At 58.8% G+C, this 19,698-nt stretch overlaps 1 protein-coding gene across 1 annotated transcript in view; it reads left to right on the forward strand.

Annotated features, from left to right (window-relative positions):
- Nucleotides 1-19,198, forward strand: part of SLIT1 (slit guidance ligand 1) — a 59,852-nt gene extending 40,654 nt beyond the window's left edge. Inside the window, exons 5-37 of the mRNA XM_030276249.4 lie at nt 2,190-2,261; nt 2,402-2,473; nt 2,889-2,960; nt 3,276-3,439; nt 3,835-3,982; nt 4,481-4,552; nt 4,805-4,876; nt 4,982-5,053; nt 5,176-5,319; nt 5,468-5,631; nt 5,745-5,768; nt 6,186-6,330; nt 6,468-6,542; nt 6,770-6,913; nt 7,172-7,315; nt 7,421-7,587; nt 8,649-8,781; nt 9,661-9,729; nt 10,034-10,105; nt 10,322-10,393; nt 10,685-10,756; nt 12,235-12,398; nt 12,726-12,850; nt 13,062-13,159; nt 13,823-13,962; nt 14,345-14,438; nt 14,617-14,754; nt 15,196-15,433; nt 15,521-15,651; nt 15,743-15,897; nt 15,968-16,256; nt 16,599-16,810; nt 16,896-19,198. Of these exons, the coding sequence (XP_030132109.4) occupies nt 2,190-2,261; nt 2,402-2,473; nt 2,889-2,960; nt 3,276-3,439; nt 3,835-3,982; nt 4,481-4,552; nt 4,805-4,876; nt 4,982-5,053; nt 5,176-5,319; nt 5,468-5,631; nt 5,745-5,768; nt 6,186-6,330; nt 6,468-6,542; nt 6,770-6,913; nt 7,172-7,315; nt 7,421-7,587; nt 8,649-8,781; nt 9,661-9,729; nt 10,034-10,105; nt 10,322-10,393; nt 10,685-10,756; nt 12,235-12,398; nt 12,726-12,850; nt 13,062-13,159; nt 13,823-13,962; nt 14,345-14,438; nt 14,617-14,754; nt 15,196-15,433; nt 15,521-15,651; nt 15,743-15,897; nt 15,968-16,256; nt 16,599-16,810; nt 16,896-17,140 (4,198 nt within the window). The 3' untranslated portion in view covers nt 17,141-19,198. The remainder of the gene's footprint in view (nt 1-2,189; nt 2,262-2,401; nt 2,474-2,888; nt 2,961-3,275; nt 3,440-3,834; nt 3,983-4,480; nt 4,553-4,804; nt 4,877-4,981; nt 5,054-5,175; nt 5,320-5,467; nt 5,632-5,744; nt 5,769-6,185; nt 6,331-6,467; nt 6,543-6,769; nt 6,914-7,171; nt 7,316-7,420; nt 7,588-8,648; nt 8,782-9,660; nt 9,730-10,033; nt 10,106-10,321; nt 10,394-10,684; nt 10,757-12,234; nt 12,399-12,725; nt 12,851-13,061; nt 13,160-13,822; nt 13,963-14,344; nt 14,439-14,616; nt 14,755-15,195; nt 15,434-15,520; nt 15,652-15,742; nt 15,898-15,967; nt 16,257-16,598; nt 16,811-16,895) is intronic.
- The last annotated feature ends 500 nt before the right edge of the window (nt 19,199-19,698 follow it).

A 19,698-nucleotide genomic window follows, 5' to 3' on the forward strand; every position in this document is an offset into this window, starting at 1 on the left:
TGTTTGGTGAACGCCTGAATTCAACAGCCAGGAACTCTTAAACTTGGAGCTTTAGGACAATACCTAGAAGTGAAACCAGAAGAGGCAGTGAGGGTGACTGTGACAACTCCCCCTCCTCTGCCTGTGTCCATCAGCTGGTCCCCAGCGGGGCTGTCAGACCTGCCAGTGCCCATGGTCACTGCTGTCAGCTGGCACTCCACATGCGATGGCGGTGACACTCTTGTATTCGGCGGGGCGTGAGGTGGCACCGATGCAGCCACCGTGGTGCTGCGAGTGGCACGGCGGAGCAAGGAGAAGCCGTGCCATCTGCTGTTTCTTCTGCGCCAAAGTGTAAAGCAAACATAGCTGGGAGCTATGAAACACCAGGAGGGAAGGGGCCGTGCCTTGTTCCAACGCCGGGGCCGAGGATTCCACAGGCAAAGCATGTGTTTGTCCCGGTGTCGTCAGCTGTGTAACCGTGCAATGTCATCTCAGCCCGGTGCCGGGGCCTTGCTGAAAGCCTCGCATCCAGCGTCTGTCCCTCTTGGCTTCGGTACCCCCAACGGCAGCACTTCATCGGTGACTGTCACAAAAAGCTGTGAAGGGGAGAAGCCTCGCAAAGTCAGTTGCAACCTTCTAGCGGCATTTCCCTCGCAAGCTGTAAATGAGCAGCTTGGAGACAGACGCTTGGGTTTACTCCCTGGGCGCACTGGGACTCCGATGTGCTCCAAGCAGAGAAATGGAAGCAAGCTTTCCATGGGGGAACCAAGCAAATTGCAGACAGGACCTGCCTGGGCAGGCAGTGCCAGAGCTGGGAGAGGGGTGCAGAGCACTGAAGTGTGGTGCTGACCTCTGTGATGGGTTTAATGCAGTGCATTGAGTGAAAGAATGATGAACTGCACCTGGAGGGTCCATAGAATCATTGTATGGTTTAGGTTGGAAGAGAACTTGAAGATCATCTAGTTCAAACACTTAGCCATGGGCAGGGATGGCACCCTCTGGATAATATTGCTCAGTGCCCCATCCAGCCTAGCCTTGAACATTTCCAGGGATGAGGTATCCAAAAGTTCTTTGGACAGCCTGTTCCAGTGGCTCGCTATCCTCACAGTAAAGAATTTCTTCCTTACATCTAATTTAAAACTCTGCTCTTTTAGTTTAAAACTGTTCGCCCCATCACTGTCTGCCCATGTAAAAAAATTGCTACTTTTCCTAAGAGTTTTCTAAGGGATTCCTTGTGGGAGCTAAAAGAGAAAAGAGGAATTGGTACAATGCTGTCGTTTTCTGAAAGGTCAGTGCAATTCCTGGGTGTCCCTAGGCTCATCGCATCCCCAACATAGCATGAGGAGATGTTTGTATTTGAAAGAGTGCTGGGCAATTGGAGGCTGCTGCAGGTGTCTGGTCCTTTGTCTTTGGAGAGGGTGAGGGGACCCTGATCCCTCGTGGGCAGGTCGGGCCGGAGCTGTGGGAACAGTCGGCACGGTCGGGGCAGGCAGTGCCGGCAGCACAAGCAGCAGGGCAGCCTGGCAGTGCCGCCACGTGGGTTCCTGCAAAACTGCGGCTGCTGCTCACAGGGGAGCTGGGCTGGTCCTTCTGCACAGCTGAGCCAGTCTACCCAGACCCTATTTGCAGGGAGATTTGTAGTCTTCATGGTCTTTAAAAGCCAGCCCAGGCGTGATGGGGGATCTGACCTGCTGCCAGCCCTGCAACCCAGAGCCCTTGCTGGCTTGGCATGCCCTGGCATTACAGAGCAGGTGATTATACAGACAGTACCCTGCAGTGATGATGTAAATAATGACCTGATTATTTGTGCCCTCTGAAGTGCAGGTCAGGCTCCATGGGCATGCCTCCTGGAGCCACTAAGTGTAATTACCAGTTAATCAGCAGGGACCTGTAATTAGAGCAGTCAGAGAGTATTTACGTATGGAGGGTTTTCCCAGAGTTGTGCCAGTCAGCTCTGCTTGTCAGAGCCAAGGACTGCAGTGCCCAGGGAGCCCCAGTCACTTTGAGCCACCATAGATGGAGCCAGACTTGCCTCAGGACAGCCAGCAGAACAGTGGTCAGCCAAGGACCTGAAACCAAATTAGTTTGTCAGTGTCCCTGAGGGATCACTGAGTGCCGGGGCGTGCCCCTGCCTGTGGATGCCCTGCTCCCACGGGACATCACGCTTTTCAGGCACTGCCCATTTGCCTTCCTGCCTCTTTCTTCTGTAGGGACCTGAGTGAGAACTTCATCCAGGCCATCCCCAGGAAAGCGTTCCGTGGGGCCACCGACCTCAAGAACCTGTGAGTCCTGGCAGTGTTGGGCATGAGGGGGTTTGGGGTCAGGTCCAGTGGCAGCAGGCAGTGGAAGTGATCGGGAGCACTGATTGCTCTCTGCCTGGGCTGTCCCAACAATTTTCCCTTTTTTTCCCTTTCTCCTGCAGACAACTGGACAAGAACCAGATCAGCTGCATCGAGGATGGGGCTTTCCGTGCCCTGCGGGGGCTGGAGGTCCTGTAAGTGACTGGGGAAAAGGCTGGAGCCTCCAGTCTATGACCCCATGCAGGATGAGGGTGTCCTTGAGTGTCCCCCCTCACTGAAGTGCTGCAGGGACATCCCCAGCATGCCATTTCTCCCTGGGCATGAGCAGGGGCTGACCAGGGTTCTGGTACAACTGCTGCAGAGCTGTGCTCCAGGGCTTGATCCTGTCCCTGAGGGCCACCTGGGTGCTGCTGGCTGTGGAGAGGAGAAGCCTGGAAAGGCCAGCAAGTCCTGCTGGGGGTTCGGGCTGTCCCCAGCCTGTAGTTCTCCATCCATTCACCCTGTGCTAGGTTGCTCCCAGGGGTTAGTGCCACCTAGACCATCTCATGTTCCTGTTTATAGCCTGTCTGCCCTGACCTTCTTTGTTTGCCCTTCTTTGTCTTCCTGCAGGACCCTGAACAACAACAATATCACTACAATTCCTGTGTCCAGCTTCAACCACATGCCCAAGTTGCGGACGTTGTGAGTGCCAGGGCTGTGGTGGTGGTGGTAGGGGTGGCCTCCTAGGCTGCAGTGGGATGTCCCCAGCTCTGCTGCTGGTGGCTCAATAGTGCTGGGACAGCACCATGGCAAGGCAATGGAGGGGACAGCCCCGCAGAGCATCCCCAAGTACTGCCAAGCAAGGTGGCCTTGGCAACTGTCACAGATGCTCTTCGGCCATTCTGTATCTCCCTTTGAATCCCCCCAGCCTTTGGGATGAGCCAGGCTGGGGCATTCAGGGCAGTGGAATGGGCAGGAGCTGTGCTGTGGCTGCTGACTGCTCCATCCATCCTGCAGCCGCCTGCATTCCAACCATCTTTTCTGCGACTGCCACCTGGCCTGGCTCTCACAGTGGCTGCGCCAGCGTCCCACCATCGGGCTCTTCACCCAGTGTGCTGCTCCCGCCCAGCTTCGCGGCCTCAACGTGGCTGAGATCCAAAAGAACGAGTTCAGCTGCTCTGGTGAGGAGACAGAGGAGGTGCTGGGTGCCAGGGCAGGGACATGGGCCAGGGGAACAAGGCTTGTGCCACCAATGCAGCCCATCTCCGCTCCCTGCCATGAGCCCCAGCTCAGAGCCTCAGAACCCACGCTGTGGGTTCATCTCAGGTCAGCACAGTCCTTGGTGTGGGGACAATACGGGGACAGTGCCACCCTATCAGTGTGACAGTACATCAGTCTGTGCCTTTGGAGCTTTTGCAGGGAGCTGGGGTGTGTCAAGATCCTACACACCCACTCAAGGGTGCCGTGAACTGTCCCTGCATGCTGAGCTGTCACCAGAGTCCCTTCTTCGGGCTGCTGCCACATACTGGCCTGGTTCAGCTCTTTGCAATTCCAATGCTCTCTGCTTCCCTGGCAGGACAAACGGACTCAGCACATGCCCAGCTCTGCAGCTTGTCCTCAGGCTCCTGCCCGGCCATGTGCACTTGCAGCAATGGCATTGTGGATTGTCGGGGCAAGGGGCTGACGGCCATCCCCGCCAACCTGCCCGAGACCATGACAGAGATGTGAGTATGGCCCCACACTGTCACCACTGGGCTTTGGGTGGCTCAAGGCACTGGGAACGCAGGAGCAAGCCCTGCAGCTCAGCCACTCCATAGGGCAGCAGGCTTTCCTTGTCCTTCTCTCACTCTGCCCAGATTTAGCCCTGGATTTAGCTGCATTAAAAATGTAAATAGAGAAATAATCTCCTTAGAGGAATCCAGTTATGGTGCAGAGCCCCTGCTGGGACACTGCACAAAGCATGTGGGAGGCAGCAGGCACCCCCAAACCCAAGGTGCTGGGGAGGAGAGGTGCTTCCTCCACCCCAGCCTGCATGGTTCCCCCACCCATGGCACCTCTCCCTGATGGAGACAGCCCCAACCCCAGGATGCAAATGCAGAATATTTCCGCTCCCATGGGGTAACTTACTGCAACCTTAGGGGTCCTGCAGGCCCAGCTCTATCAGTGGGGCTCAGGGGTTTGGCAGGCCCTAGAGCCCTCATCTCCCTCTGTCCTCTTTGCAGACGCCTGGAACTCAATGGCATCAAGTCCATCCCCCCGGGAGCCTTCTCACCCTACAAGAAGCTGCGAAGGATGTAAGTGTGCAGCCTCTGCCAGCTCACCCTGAACCCCAACACCCTTCACACTGCTGGCCACTGCTAAGAGCTGACAGACGTGGGGCACCTGCTGTGACACAGGTGCCCCATATGGCAGCACTGGGAGGGAGTCTTGGATAACTCCAGCTCTGTATATTGGGTCTTGGGGGTGGTCCCCTGGAACTAGCAGAAGGATGAGGACATAGGACAAGAGAAGAGGGGACCAGGCCACCTTCTCCCTTTGGGTTTCAGAGACCTGAGCAACAACCAGATCTCGGAGATTGCCCCTGACGCCTTCCAGGGGCTGCGCTCACTGAACTCCCTGTAAGTGCCTGCACTGGTGTGGGTGGGATGGGGTGGGTGCTGCACCCCTTAACCGTGGCCCACACGACTTCCCCCACCTCTCTCACACCAGCCTTTCTTTCCCAGGGTGCTGTATGGCAACAAGATCACAGACCTTCCTAAGGGTGTCTTCGGAGGACTTTTTTCCCTGCAGCTGCTGTAAGGCACAAGTGGCTCTGTGGGATGCTTTTCAGGGACATAGGGAAGCAGGACTGAGGTCCCTAGCACCTATGGTCCAGTGAAGGCGTGTCCCCAGACTCACATCCCTCCCTCCCTGCCAGGCTTCTCAATGCCAACAAGATCAACTGTGTACGGGCAGATGCCTTCCAGGACCTGCAGAACCTCTCACTGCTCTCACTCTATGACAACAAGATCCAGAGCCTGGCCAAAGGCACATTCACCTCCCTGCGGGCCATCCAGACTCTGTGAGTGTCCACTCCAGCTCCCATGGATGGGCAGGCGAGGCTCTGGGGGAAAAGCATCTCCAGGGCTGGAGCTGCTGATCACCCCCTCCTCCTGGTGGTGTGTCACCTGCTGTCCCTGGCGGTGTGTCACCCACTGTCCCTGGCACAGGCACCTGGCCCAGAACCCTTTCATCTGTGACTGCAACCTGAAGTGGCTGGCAGATTTCCTGCGTGCCAACCCCGTGGAGACCAGTGGAGCCCGCTGTGCCAGCCCCCGGCGCTTGGCCAACAAGCGCATCGGCCAGATCAAGAGCAAGAAGTTCCGCTGCTCGGGTGAGAGCTGTCCCCAGCCCTGTCACAGGTGTCCTGTGGCACCGCTGTCCTTGGCCCTGTCCCAGCCTGTTGTCTGTGTGCTCAGAGGGCTGATGTGCTTTTTTTTCCCGCAGCCAAAGAGCAGTATTTCATCCCAGGTGAGCAGAGGAGCCGCACACATGTACGTGGGTGTGTGCATGATGCCCTTTTGGCCAGGCTGCCTGCAGGGGTGGTTGTGCCGGAGCCCCGTGGTCTGGCCCAGCAGAACCATGCTTCATTTCCCACATGCTGGGTACCAGGATGTTTAGTGGCATCTCCCATCCTGCTGTTACCTGGATGGGCACAGAGGCGTCCCCAGGGTCCAGTTTTGCTTGCAGGAGGGTGGTGGGCAGGGCGGTGCCCTGTGTACCCAGGAAAAATATCTCTGTAGATAAGCTGCTTTGCATGTGCACAAAGGCTGGAATGAGGGGAGCTGGGGAAGAAAATGAGACTAGGTGGGGATGTGGGAGGATCAGAGGGAGAGGGGGGAGGTGCCTCTGCCTGTGGGAACCCACACTGCCTTCACCATCACACAGGGACAGAGGATTACCAGCTGAACAGTGAATGCAACAGTGATGTGATCTGCCCCCCAAAATGCCGCTGTGAATCTGGTGTGGTTGAGTGCTCCAACCTGAAACTCACCAAGATCCCAGATCGCATCCCACAGTCCACAGCTGAGCTGTAAGAGTCTCCTCTCTCACTCTGCCTTCCCTCCTGCACCAGGCACCTTGCTGGCACTGGGGTTTGGCTCGGGGTTTGGGCTGTACCAGGTACTTTGCAGGCATCTCCTGAGTTCTTTTCCCTGCTGCCCACTCCAGGCGCCTGAACAACAATGAGATCTCCATCCTGGAGGCCACTGGCATTTTCAAGAAACTCCCACATCTGAAGAAAATGTGAGTATTGGGCAGGCACAGCCATGTCAGGAATGCCAAGGGCTGGGAAGGCACATGGGAGTCCTGATGCCAGGGCAGACTGGGGCGTGAGATGGAGGGTCTGTCCCAGCTTGAGGGTCCTCTGAAGGACTGGCATCACAGGGTGCTTAGTGGGATCTGGGGGAGGCAGGGTTCAGGATGAGGTCAAGGCAGGGCCTTCATCCCAGCCTGCTTTTCCCTCTTCACAGCAACCTCAGCAACAACAAGGTGTCAGAGATTGAGGATGGGGCATTTGAGGGGGCATCCTCTGTCAATGAGCTGCACCTCACTGTCAACCAGCTGGAGTCCGTGCGGAGTGGCATGTTCAGGGGTCTGGACGGGCTGAGGACACTGTGAGTTCCTTCTCCTCCATGAGCACCCAGATGGGGACATCCTTACTCCTTGCCTCCTTGCAGGGCCAGCTCAGGATGCCTTGCCCACCAGCTGGCCACATCCAGTGCTGGGGGGGCAGGTTTTTGCTGCTCAGGGACTTGCTCAGGCTCATTCTGCTGCCCAGCACTGAGGTGGGCACAGCCTGAGCACTGCTAAGGTGGGTTTCCCCCGTGGTGCCTGCCTGTGTTGTAGGTGCCCTTGTTCTCTTCCCTCTGCAGGATGCTGAGGAACAACCGCATCAGCTGCATCCACAATGACAGCTTCACAGGGCTGCGCAACGTCCGCCTGCTCTCCCTGTATGACAACCAGATCAGCACAATCGCACCGGGCGCCTTTGACACACTGCAATCCCTCTCCACACTGTATGTCCTGGGCCCCGGGGGCTGTCCCCAGCCTGTGCACATTGCTGCAGGTCCCCTTGCCTGTGGCTGTTCAGGTGCTGCCCGTGTGCTCTCTCCCGTGTGCAGGAACCTGCTCGCCAACCCCTTCAACTGCAACTGCCAGCTGGCCTGGCTGGGGGACTGGCTGCGCAAGAGGAAGATTGTGACAGGGAACCCTCGGTGCCAAAACCCTGACTTCCTCCGGCAGATCCCGCTCCAGGATGTGGCTTTCCCTGACTTCAGGTGTGAGGAAGGTAACTCATGGGCCCTGCAGCGCCAGGGGTGAGGGGAGACCAGGCTGCTCCTCCCAGGATGACAGCGTGCTCCTTGTCCCAGCACCATCCTTGCTGCCAGGATGTGCCCATGGCACGCCAGTAGCTCAGGGGGCCCCATGAATGCCCTCCCCTAATGATAAAAAAGTTTCCCTTCCTGGTACTTGGCCCTTGGGCACTCAAATATGCACTCTGAAGCCAGAAGAGGCGTTTGCACCCACTGCACCTTGGGGCTCTTGTATGTAGGTGAGTCTGTGCTGGGAGACGCTGTGCCCTGGGTGCTGACAGGAGCAGATGTGTAGGCAAAGCCCACTGGGATTCATCCTGCTCCTTCCCTTCTCAGCCTTGCACATGCACCGGAGCTGGCGGTGGGCAGATGGAGCAGACGGGGAGTGTGCGTGGGGAGAAAAACCTCTTTTTATATATTTTTTTTTTTAATTTGGAGCAGCTTTTGAGCCCTCTGGAAAATATTTACAAACAAACCATGCTTTCTTCTGCTTTCCCTCCTCCACCACGTCAGTGACTGAAGGGTTGCATCCTGCGCCTTTCCCAACAGTGCGAGATAGCATACGGTTGTCCCAGGAATGCCTTTCCCGCAGCATTCCAGCATCATGGCAGGGAAGGGGAGCAATGCCAGCTGCTCTGGCTGCTCCGCACGGGCTCTGCTCCATCTAACCTGTGTCTGGGAGATGGGTGAAGGAGGTTGTTTCAGGAGGATTTGCAGGGCTGAGCCCCTTCTTCTGTGCCCTTACCTATGTTGTCCCTGTGATTGCATTTTTGCATGAAAATGGTGAAATCAGAGCAGCCTTGAGCTAGCTGGTTGTATCCACACCAGTGGGGCAGGCAATTTCTGGGTGCAGGAGCAATTCCTGCACTGCTAAATCCTGCCTGATATTGCCTGCAACACCCTGCTTTTGGGGCGGGGGAGGATGTTTGGCATGGGAGGGGAGCCATTTAGGTTGGCACAAGGCTTTGAATCTGGCCTCACACAATACCCCAGGGCTGGATCCTGGTGACTGGGTGTCTTTCTATGCCTGGTGCAGGTAAGGAGGAGACCACCTGCATCCCCCGGCCACAGTGCCCGCAGGAATGCACCTGCCTGGACACGGTTGTCCGCTGCAGCAACAAGCACCTCAAGGCCCTGCCCAAGGGGATCCCCAAGAATGTCACAGAGCTGTGAGTAGTGGGCAAATACCCAAGCTCGCCCTCTAACCCTCCATCAACTTTACAGCTCTGGGTGAGGGGCCTCTGCTCTGGGGTGGCAGGGCAGAGACTCCTGGGCTCCTCCCCACACCCCCATCCTGGCTGGGCAGTGGGAGTAGGACCTCATCCATCCAAGGTATCCTGTCCAGCCCCAAGCCAGCAAGTGGCTCAGCAAGTACTGGCGGCTATCAAGGGTATTGTGCAAGAGGTGTTGTTATCCAGCAGCTGAGACCCTTGGGAGGGGACGGTGAAGGACAAACACCCCCTGCAGCTGTGATCCTCACGCAGTCACGAAGCTCAGATGTGCATGCCAGGGCTGGATGTGCAGGCTCCAGGATGCCTATCGCTGCGAAAGGGGCTCTGAACCCATGTGGGATGAGGGATGGCAGCAAGTCCTGTGTGCAGGGGGTGCAGACACTGGTTGGGCACATATATATATGCATACCACCCCCACAGCCCCCTCCACTGTCTTGCACACTCCTCCTCTCTCTGCATGCTGCGCTATCTCTCACATTCTCACACATGCCTTGGGAGCAGTTACAGCCTCCCACGCTCCCATCGGATGTGTAAACCCAGCACGTTGCTGGCTGTGCTTGCACACGTAGGCTGCTGGGAGAGTGTCCCCAGGGACATGTCTGCAAACCCAGGTGTGCTCCTGCACTCACACACTAGCTCCTCTGCCAGCCCAGCAGTCCCCTGAGAGCCTCCTGGGCTCTGGGTGCAGGAGGAAGGTGATGCTGGAGATGCTTCTTGCAGCCTGAAGTCCGTGGTGGTGCACAGGAGAAAGAGGAAGAAGAGGGAGGGATCTCCTGCTTCTCAGTCACCCCAAATTGCTTTTGTTCTCCCTTGCAGCTACTTGGATGGAAACCAGTTCACTCAGGTCCCAGGACAGCTCTCCACCTTCAAGTATCTGCAGCTCGTGTAAGTAGCCAGGAGCAGGAGCCCAGGCAGCTGGAGGCATTGCTGAAACTTGTGTGTGAGGGCAGGGGCTGTCTCCATGGTGTGTGATCCTGAGGAGGGGCTAGCTGCTCACCACCTGGTGCTGGGCATGGAACAGAGGGGGGACAAGTGGCTTTGCTGCCATCACCCCGTGTGACAGCCCTGCTGCTCCCTTGGAGGCTGTGCTTTGCTGCTGTTTGCACCCCGTCGCAGCTGAGCAGGCTGGGGGGCAGTAAGAGGGGGCAGGGCCCAGCTGGCTCCAAGCCCTGGGGTTTCTGTTTTCCAGCGATCTGAGCAACAACAAGATCAGCTCCCTGAGCAACTCCTCCTTCACCAACATGAGCCAGCTCACCACGCTGTAAGTGAGGTCCCTGCAGTGCCACACTGGGCTGCAGCCCAGCGGTGCAGGCTGTTCTAGGGAGCCCTAAAGACTGGGGGGTGCTGGGGACACCAGGGTCTCCACCCTCTGCCTGGGTGAAGCTGTGCTTTGAGCTGGAGCTCACGCAGGGCAGTGTGAGCCCAGGGTGGGTTTCCTGCAGCACACACATGGCTGTGCTGGCTGCTTCCCTTGCAGGATCCTCAGCTACAACTCCCTGCAGTGCATCCCTCCGCTGGCCTTCGAGGGCCTCCGTTCCCTGCGGCTGCTGTAAGTACTGCCCTAAGCCCTGCTCACAGCCCTGCTCAGCCCCTTCTCTGCTGCTGCCCATGTCCCTGTGCCCCCTGTGCCCACTTGGAGTGGGGTGCATGCAAGTGGGCAGGGTAGAGGCTGCAGGAGCAGCACAGGAAGGTTCATCTGCTCTCAGAGCAGATGGTGCATTTGCAACAGTGGCAGTGTGGTGTGGTTCTGCCACCCACAGCTGGACCTGTGTTGGGGGGCCACAGTCCTTGCTGCCTACCTTGGAGCCCTGGGCATTGCAGGCCCTTCTGTTCTCTGCAGGTCTCTCCATGGCAATGACATTTCCAGCCTCCCTGAGGGCATCTTCGCAGATGTCACCTCCCTGTCCCACCTGTGAGTATCTCCTTGATTCCTCAGGGCTCAGGGCTGGATGCAGGCTCCCTAGACCTTTAAAAACTACAGGGCTGAGCTTGGCTTCCCTGGAGGGTGAGCTGCCTTCTCCCCTCTTCTCTGGACTGGTACCTGCGACATGATTTGTTGGACAGTGCTGTGACCTGCTGCCCATGCTCAGATCCAGGTGTGCAGCTGAGTCTCCCAGTGCTGCTGGGAGGTCCCTATGGTCTTAGGTGGATGTGGTGTGGGGTCCTTCCCCAACCCACTGGATCTCTGGGGTCCCCAGGATGGAGGTCAAGCCATGAAAAGTAGTGTCACAGCTGTGGGTTGGCAGGGGCTGCTCTGACACACACCAGTGTGTTGTTAGCCTTCTGCCAATGCACTCCCTGCAACAGCCCCCCAGTCTGTCATCAAGTATGTGGTGGTGTTTCAGTCGCTCTTTGAGTGAGCCTGCACCCCAGGAGCACTGCCCTACACCCACCACCTGGGGCCAGGGTTTAACTTTGCTCACAGTGTCTTTTTGGTCCCCTCCCTGCCTCCTAATTAAGCTGTTCCTAGCTGCCTGCTCCTGGCATCCTGGACATCTCAGGCTGTTCCTTTAGTCTCCAAAGAGCAGCTGGATACCCAGTTGTAGCCTCCTTGTTTCTTGGGGAGCAACACTGCTTGCTCTGCTCCTATTTCCCTTGGCTGTGCTGCCTTCACTGCAGACAGCTGGCACTTCCAGGTCCCACAGGCTGAGCTGTGTCACAGCCGGTGCTGGGGGTGCTGCAGGACCAGGTTAGTCAGCCCCAGCAGATCTGCTGTCCCTACTGCCTCACCTCTGGGCTGCCATCTCCTTTTGTCACGTGTTGGTCACACCGGCCCTCCATTGCTGCTGACCTTTGCAGTCAGGGAGGATTCAAAGAGACATCAAGGCCCTCCATTTGCCACATCATCCACTGCTTCTTGTACCCTTCTCTGCTGTGGAGCAGAGCAACCCTCCATCCCCCTTCTCCTTTCCCAGAGCAATTCCTTGCTTTCCCCCAGTGCTGTCTGCACAAGCTCTGGCCATGACCCACTGCTCATTCCCACCAGCCCACTCCTGTGTCTCTGTCCTGCAGGCTTGTGCCACAGAGCCTGGGCTGGCCCTGCCACTCCCATGCAGGTTCTGTTGTTTCTGCATGGCCTCAAGGTACTTTGCCCAGTTTGCTGGCCCCAGGCAGCTTTGCCTGTGTACTGGAGAGGGACTGCCAAGAATTTCTGTGTGGGCAATGGAGGAGAGCCCCAGGGCAAAGCAAGGAGCACTGCATGGTGTAAATGGACAGCACTGTGGGGCTGTTGTGTGTCCCAGTCCTCCCATTGTGGGCAGCACTTCTGGTGGGTCCAGAAATGGAGGAGCACTGGTTTGCCAATCATGTGTCATCCTGGTCAAGTGACAGAGTTGTGCCCAGTTCCCTCTGTGTGGCAGCAGGTGCAATTTTGCCCCTCTCCTCGTGCAGAGCCATCGGGGCCAACCCCCTGTACTGCAGCTGCAACCTGCGCTGGCTCTCCAGCTGGGTGAAGACGGGGTACAAGGAGCCAGGCATCGCCCGCTGCGCCGGGCCCCCCGACATGGAAGGAAAGCTGCTGCTCACCACCCCTGCCAAGAAATTTGAGTGCCAAGGTGAGAGGTGCCCATGCTGTCTACCCATACCCTCCCGTGGGTACCCAGCAGAGCAATGCTTTGTGAGTCTGGGTGGCTCCAGGATTTCGTCTGTTGAGCTGCCTTGTGGAGGAGGGGGACCAGGTTACTTCCATCCTCTTACCTGACTGGTGGCACTTCCCTGGTGACTGAGCAAACCTGTGCTGTCCCATTGCCTGGTGCAAAGCCCCTTGGACAGGCTCTGCTCCCAGCAGCACCAGAGGCTCTGCCCCACATCGGTGCCCACAAAAGGACAAGTGCTGATCACTCCTCACCCTGGTGGTCACCTCTGTGCCTCCCATCCTACAGGCCCACCTGCCCTGAGCGTCCAGGCCAAGTGCAACCCCTGCCTCTCCAGCCCCTGCCAGAACCAGGGCACCTGCCACAATGACCCCCTCGGCTCCTACCGCTGCGCCTGTCCCAGTGGCTACAAGGTACCCTGGTCACAGGGGTCCCCAGTGCATGGGGACATGTCCCTGCAGAGGGCAAGGGAGCAGAGCAGGGCCTCTGCCGTGCCCCTGGGGCTTGCTGCTTGTGGGACCACCTATCCCCCCTGTGTGCCGCAGCATCCTGCTGAGCGGGACGGGGAGAGCTGGGCAGGTGCTGTGGCACCCTCCTCGCTCCCACCTTTCCATCCTTCCCCAGGGCCAGGACTGCGAGGTGGCACTCAGTGGCTGCTCCTCCAACCCCTGTGCCAATGGGGGGACCTGCCAGCCTCAGGAGGGGGAAGGAGCTGGGTTCAGGTGAGTGCTGGACAGGAACCCATGAAAGTTGGGTGTTTGGGCAGTAGCATGGGACCCTGGCCTCCCACGGAGAGTTCTGATACTTCCTTCACCTCCTGCATACTCCCTTGGGCATATAGCTGGGATATTGCATTTGCATGGGAGCTCCTGCTCGTCTTGTCTGACTCCACTTTCCTATGCCTCCCAGCCCAAAAGGCTCCTAGGCAGAGGTCAGTGGGGGAGAGGAGGGTACCATCACCTCAGCGGGTGATGGCAGGGGGACATAGAGGGGTTTGGGGTTGGTTGCTGGGATTGATTGTGGTCCTGGAGTCACTGCTGCTCCCTGTGGGGCTGCTTTACCCTCACACAGCCCTCACTGCTCTGAATGCTTTAGGCCTTTCTGGGAATCAGGCTGCAATTAGGAGCTGAAAATAGTTGGCAGGCTGGGAGTGAGGAGCTAGGCCGTGCAGCCCCTCCCGGTGCTGAGAGGCCTCCCAGCCTGTTGTCGTGGTAACACAGCATCCTCGGGCAGGCTGTGCTGCCACCCACCCCTGTGCCCAGTGCTTGACAGGAGGACACCAAACCCAGCTCTTCGCCAAGGTCCTGTGCTGGTCATTTTGGGGGAGCCACCCCAAAATGTTCCATTTCATTTTCCTCCTTGACGCTGCCCCGGCCCCATGGCAGGTGCCTGTGCCCAGTGGGCTTCGAGGGCCAGAGCTGCCACAGCACCAGCGACCCCTGCAAGGAGCACAGCTGCGAGAATGGGGCCTCCTGTGTGCCCAGTGCCACCAACTACACCTGCCTTTGTCCTGCCTACTACACAGGTACCTGGAATGGGGGCTAGCCATCCCCAAATGGCACAGACCTGGCATGGCAATGTGCCCAGTGCTTCTACCCACCTATGAGGTCTAAATAGCTCCTCTGCCTGCTGTCTCAATGCCCATTGCCATGGGCTCTGGCTGGGCTCAGCTGTCTTGAGTTTGGGTACACCCAGGTGAAGCCCCAGACCCTGGGATGCCCTCAGTGCCTGGCTCAGGCAGGAGCTGCCTCCAGGGGAGGAGAACCCTGGGCCCGTGGGGTGAAAGCTGTGGGCTTGGCAGCTCCCCGTCTTGAGCTGAGTCCCCCAGGAGTCCCCTCTGTCCCATGGGGACTGGGGCTGCTCTTCTGATCCTGGAGCTGCTGGGTACCCCTTCTTCTACCTTACAGGGGAATTCTGTGAGCAGCCACCCAATTTCTGCTCAGACGAGCTCAACCCCTGCCAGCATGACTCCACCTGCATCTCCACCAGCCAGGGACCCAGGTGAGGCCCCTCTTCTCCAAACCACTTTTTGCTGGCTGTCTGGGGGAGGGTAGATTTGCTTTTTGGGGACTACAGTGAGGGGGCATGGAGCGGGGCAGGGGGTTACAATTGGAGGAGCAGGCACCCACTGGTGCAAGGGGGAAGAAAGTGGCAGCCTCGAGCTCCCCACCTGCCCCAGGTGTGAGTGTGCACCCGGCTATGTGGGGAGCAACTGCAGCGAGGACTTCGACGACTGCCAGGACCACCGGTGCCAGAACAACGCCCGCTGCCTGGATGAGGTGAATGGCTACTCCTGCCTCTGCACCGAGGGCTACAGGTACCACCAGGAAGACATGGGACACTTGGGGTAGTGGGGGTCATGTGTCACTGTGCAGAAGGGACACGTCTTGGCTACCAAGTCCATCCATCCACCCATCCATCCATCCACCCATCCATCCATCCATCCACCCATCCATCCACCCATCCATCCATCCATCCATCCATCCATCCATCCATCCATCCATCCATCCATCCATATGTGACAGGAAGGAGTGAGGTGGGGAGTATGTCTTTGGGGGGAGGCTGGGGGGAGCCAGCATCATTGAGGAGGGTCCCCAGGGCACAGCTCAGCATCCAGGCATCCCTCTGATGCCAGTGTCTGGGAGAGCCTCCCCAGGGACCCCAAATCAGGGGCGTCCTGTCAGAGCCCTATGGGGCATTGGCCAGGGTGCAGGGCTCTTTCCCAGCCCCCAGCCCAGCAGCACCCTTGGCCCCACAGTGGCCAGCTCTGCGAGATGCCGCCCCACACCGCTGGCCAGCCTGGCCTCTGTGAGCGAGCTGAATGCCAGAATGGGGCCCCGTGTGTGGAGCGGGGTGCCCGCGCCCTGTGCCAGTGCCTGCCTGGCTTTGGTGGCCCCAAATGTGAGAAGCTGCTGAGCGTCAACTTTGTGGACCGTGACACGTACCTGCAGTTCACTGACCTGCAAGACTGGCCCCGGGCCAATATCACCCTTCAGGTGAGGGCTAGGGGGGCGTGGGGGCATTGAGGGATGGCACTGGGGGTCTGCCCCAGGGATGTGGGCTCCCACCTCTCTCTCTGGCAGGTGTCCACGGCTGAAGGCAACGGCATCCTGCTGTACAATGGTGACAGCGACCACATGGCTGTGGAGCTGTACCAGGGCCATGTGAGGGTCAGCTATGACCCTGGCACCCACCCCAGCTCGGCCATCTACAGGTACCTGGCACCCCTTCTCCACTCACTGGGGACCTCCACCCCCATTGCTTCGGCGCGGGGGCATCCTCAGTGACCCAGCCATCCCTGCCAGTGCTGAGACCATCAACGACGGGCAGTTCCACACCGTGGAGCTGGTGACCTTTGACCAGATGGTGAACCTGTCCATCGATGGTGGCAGCCCCATGACCATGGACAACTCGGGCAAGCACTACACGCTGAACAGTGAGGCTCCCCTCTACGTAGGAGGTAGGACAGGGACCAGGTGATGGAGGGCATGGGGGGCATCCGGGTGTGCTGATGGTCCTGCTCTCCCCAGGAATGCCTGTGGATGTCAACTCGGCTGCCTTCCGCCTCTGGCAGCTCCTCAATGGCACCAGCTTCCACGGATGCATCCGCAACCTCTACATCAATAACGAGCTGCAGGACTTCACCAAGACACGGATGACGCCGGGGGTGGTGCCGGGCTGCGAGCCCTGCCGCAAGCTCTACTGCCTGCACGGCATCTGCCAGCCCTCGGGTGCCCAGGGCCCCGTCTGCCACTGCGAGCCGGGCTGGGACGGGCCCCACTGTGACCAGCCCCGCGGCGGGCCCTGCCAGGGGCACAAGTGAGTGCCCTTACCCCGTGTGCCCCACCCGCCCCTCCCCTGGCTGCCCGCCCTGCCCTGGGGCTGGTTCCTGGGGCTGTCGTGTCAGTGCCGTGCCATCGCAGTGGTGCCATGTCATGACGCTGCCCTGCCATGCTCCTAGCACTGAGTTGTGCCGGGCTGTTCTGTGCTGATGCCGTGCCAGAGCCACACCTGTGCTGTGCCACGATGGCTGTGCTGTACCAGGTGGTGCCGTAGCAGTCGCAGCACGGCGCTGGTGCTGAGCCTCGCCGTGCTCAGTGCTGGTGGGCTGTGCATGCTGGTGCCACGCCAGCAGGTCCTGACAGCACCCTATGCCCACAGGTGTGTGCACGGGCTGTGCCTGCCCCTTGATGCCCTCTCCTACAGCTGCCAGTGCCAAGAGGGCTACCAGGGCGCGCTCTGCAACCAGCCTGCCGAACCACCCGACCCCTGCCGCCACCAGCCCTGTGTCCATGGCCACTGCCACCTCGCCCCAGGTGGCCAGCCCACCTGCGAGTGCCACGATGGCTACACCGGAGCCCTCTGTGACCAAGGTAGGTGCTGAGGAGGTGGGTGTGCAGGAAAGGCAGCCCCCCGCCACCACAGCAGGCTGACCATTGCTGTCCCACTGTCCCACAGAGCCGGAGTGCCGCGGGGAGCCGGTGCGGGACTACCACCAGGTGCAGCGGGGCTACGCCATCTGCCAGACGACGCGGCCGGTGGCCTGGGTGGAATGCCGGGGCACCTGCGGAGGCCCTGACGCCAGTTGCTGCACTGGGCTGCGGCTGCGGCGCAGGAAATACGCCTTTGAATGCAGCAACGGTGCGACCTTTGTGGAGGAGGTGGAGAAGCCCAGCAAGTGTGGCTGCAGCCAGTGCCTGTGAGCAGCCACCGGCCCTGCAGAGCCGGGGGGCTGGCGGGGAGACCCCCCCGAGCCAAGGACCTCACTTTACACTGCGGGCATGGTGCTGCTCTCTGGGTGTTCCAAACTGCAGCTGCATCTGAGGAGCCCGGCAGAGGGTAGAGCTGGTGCATCTAGAAGACTGGGAAGGAAACAGAAAAAAAAAAAAGAAAAAAAAAAAGAAAAAACCCCACAAACAAAGCAAATGTGTAGATAGAGAAGTTTTTTAAGAACTGCAGCTACACAGATATGTGGATATTGAGTGGGCACCCTGCCCAGCTGCCCTGTCCTCTCCCTGTGGCACTCTGCCTCCCTGCCAGTGAAGCCCCACAGCCATGGAGGGCAGTGCTTGCATCCTGGGTGAGTCCCCTCCCTGGCAGCCCTGTCCCTTGCAGCAGCCCAGCGATCTGAGGGTTTTTCCAACATGTGCGATGGGAGGAGGGAGGCCTGCCATGGCAGAGCCTCGTGATCTATGGCAAGCCATGGCTTGCAGTGGGCTGTGTGGTGTAGCCAGTGTCCTGCAGTCCTGCTGAGCCCAGACCTGGTTTCTCGTTCTCTCCTCCAGCAGCCTTGGTCTCTCTCCCTGCAGGGTGCTGTAGCCCTAACTACCCCACATAATGTCCCCAGCTCTGTGGCCCCAGCCTGACCCTCTGGTGACACCCCCAGTCTGTGCATGTTGGCTGGGCTCTGCAGTGCATGGGCATGCTTGGGTCCAGCCCATTGTCACATCAGGGCCACACAGGTGGAACAGGACCAGGGCAGTGCCAGGCACACTGAATGGGGGACAGGCAGCAGTGCACAGATGTCCCTGAGGGTTCCAGTGCCAACCTGCCCTGTGCCATGGGGCCAGCACTGTGCCATTCATGTGGAGAGGGCCCCAGATACCCCTGGCTCAGCCAGGTGGCTGTGCTCAGGGGTGGGAGCTGTGTGAGGGCAGCACAGGAATCCCCTTTTGGCAGGCTCTGTCCTAGGGGAGCAGGCGTGCAGCAGGGTGAAGGAGCCCCCATGTCCTGCTGACCCAGCCAGCAGGAGCAAGAGGCTGCTGGGACAGCTGGGATGCAGGTTTGCCATGCCCATCACCGGGGCCTCAGTCCTGTGCATGCCGAGTTGAAGAGGCTGAAGATGTCCAAACCTGCAAGCCTGGAGCCAACACCACTGCCAGGGCAGGACCCATCAGCTCTTGGACTCAATGCCCGTACCCAGCATCTCTCCAAAGCCCACAGTGGCAGGGCATGTGCTGGGCTGGTGTGGGAGCCGGGGCACACAGGGACATCCTGCCAGGGTGCTGCGTGCACCCAACATCCACAGCAGCATCACCTCTATGACGGCGGGGGACAAGGACAGCAGGGCCCCAACCTGGGACACTGCACATGGCTGGACAGTGAAACACCACATCACCCTGGTGGCCAGACTCATCCCAGAGCTGCAGTCCTGGATCTCTCCATCACACCGCTCCAGCACTTTGGTTTCAGGTCTGCACTGCCAGCTGTGGCTGGACTCCAGGCACCTCCACTGGACACACCCAGCTCTGCAGGCGCTGTCCCCATCCCTGCTCACCACTGGCATCCAGGGCATCTCCAGAATCACAGGGATGTGTTTCTGCCACAAATGCCCTCTCCATGGGAGCTCCTCTGCCACACAGAGGAGCTGGGATGCGTCTCATTTTGCCTGTGGCCCACCCGGGGCTTGGTTGTGTTGTGTTTCTGTTCTTGCTGTACGCTAACCGCTAAAGTATCTCTTTATACAGAATACTTACAGATTCTAATATATATTTGTATTTCATTTTGTTATAGTATTTTTATATGTTTGGGGTCAACAAATGATGTTTTCTTTTTGTTTACAGATGCTACTGGGCAGGAAAATGACAGTGGCTTTGTTTGGCCCGTGGGGTTTGTGTGTGTCACTATTGAAGACGCTGGTTTGTACTAGGCTGGCGAGGGAGGCGCTGGGCATCCTTCCGCTGGCAGAGGCTGTATTGTTTTAGGAGATGTTTGGTATTGTCTATGTTGTCTTCCATGTGAACATGACATTTATTCATTCAGAGGCTTGGCCTCTTCTTTCCTGGTGGGGAGATGGGAGAAGGTGATGCTTGGGAGCTGCTGAGTGTGTGAGGAGGTGGCACAGGATGGAAAGAGTTGGTTGTGCCTTGGGGGATGATTTCCTACTCCTGGAGCAGCCCCAGCTAGCACTTCTGGCCAACACATTGCCCCCATGGTGCAGGGACAAGCAGACAGGGTTATCCAGCAATGCCTTGCAAAAGCAGCCATCCCTGCCAGGGTCTTGCACGTGGGAAGCTGAAGGGCCAGTGCCAGCTGTGGGGATGGAATGGCTCCAGGGAAACCGGGCACTTGTAGCTCTCTGGGGAAGGGTAGGAGGGGGCCTGGGCAGCAGTCCCCAGGAGCACCAAGAGGTTGCATTGTTGGTGCCACAAACACAAGTCTGCCACAGCTCAGGCACTGGTATGGGAGCACAGAAACCCCACACAGACATTTATATCCCCTCTCCGTAGGGGGGGGGTGGCAGCTGGAAGGTGCCAGCCTG

The sequence above is a fragment of the Taeniopygia guttata genome, chromosome 6, assembly GCF_048771995.1.
Source record: "Taeniopygia guttata chromosome 6, bTaeGut7.mat, whole genome shotgun sequence".
NCBI lineage: Eukaryota > Metazoa > Chordata > Aves > Passeriformes > Estrildidae > Taeniopygia > Taeniopygia guttata.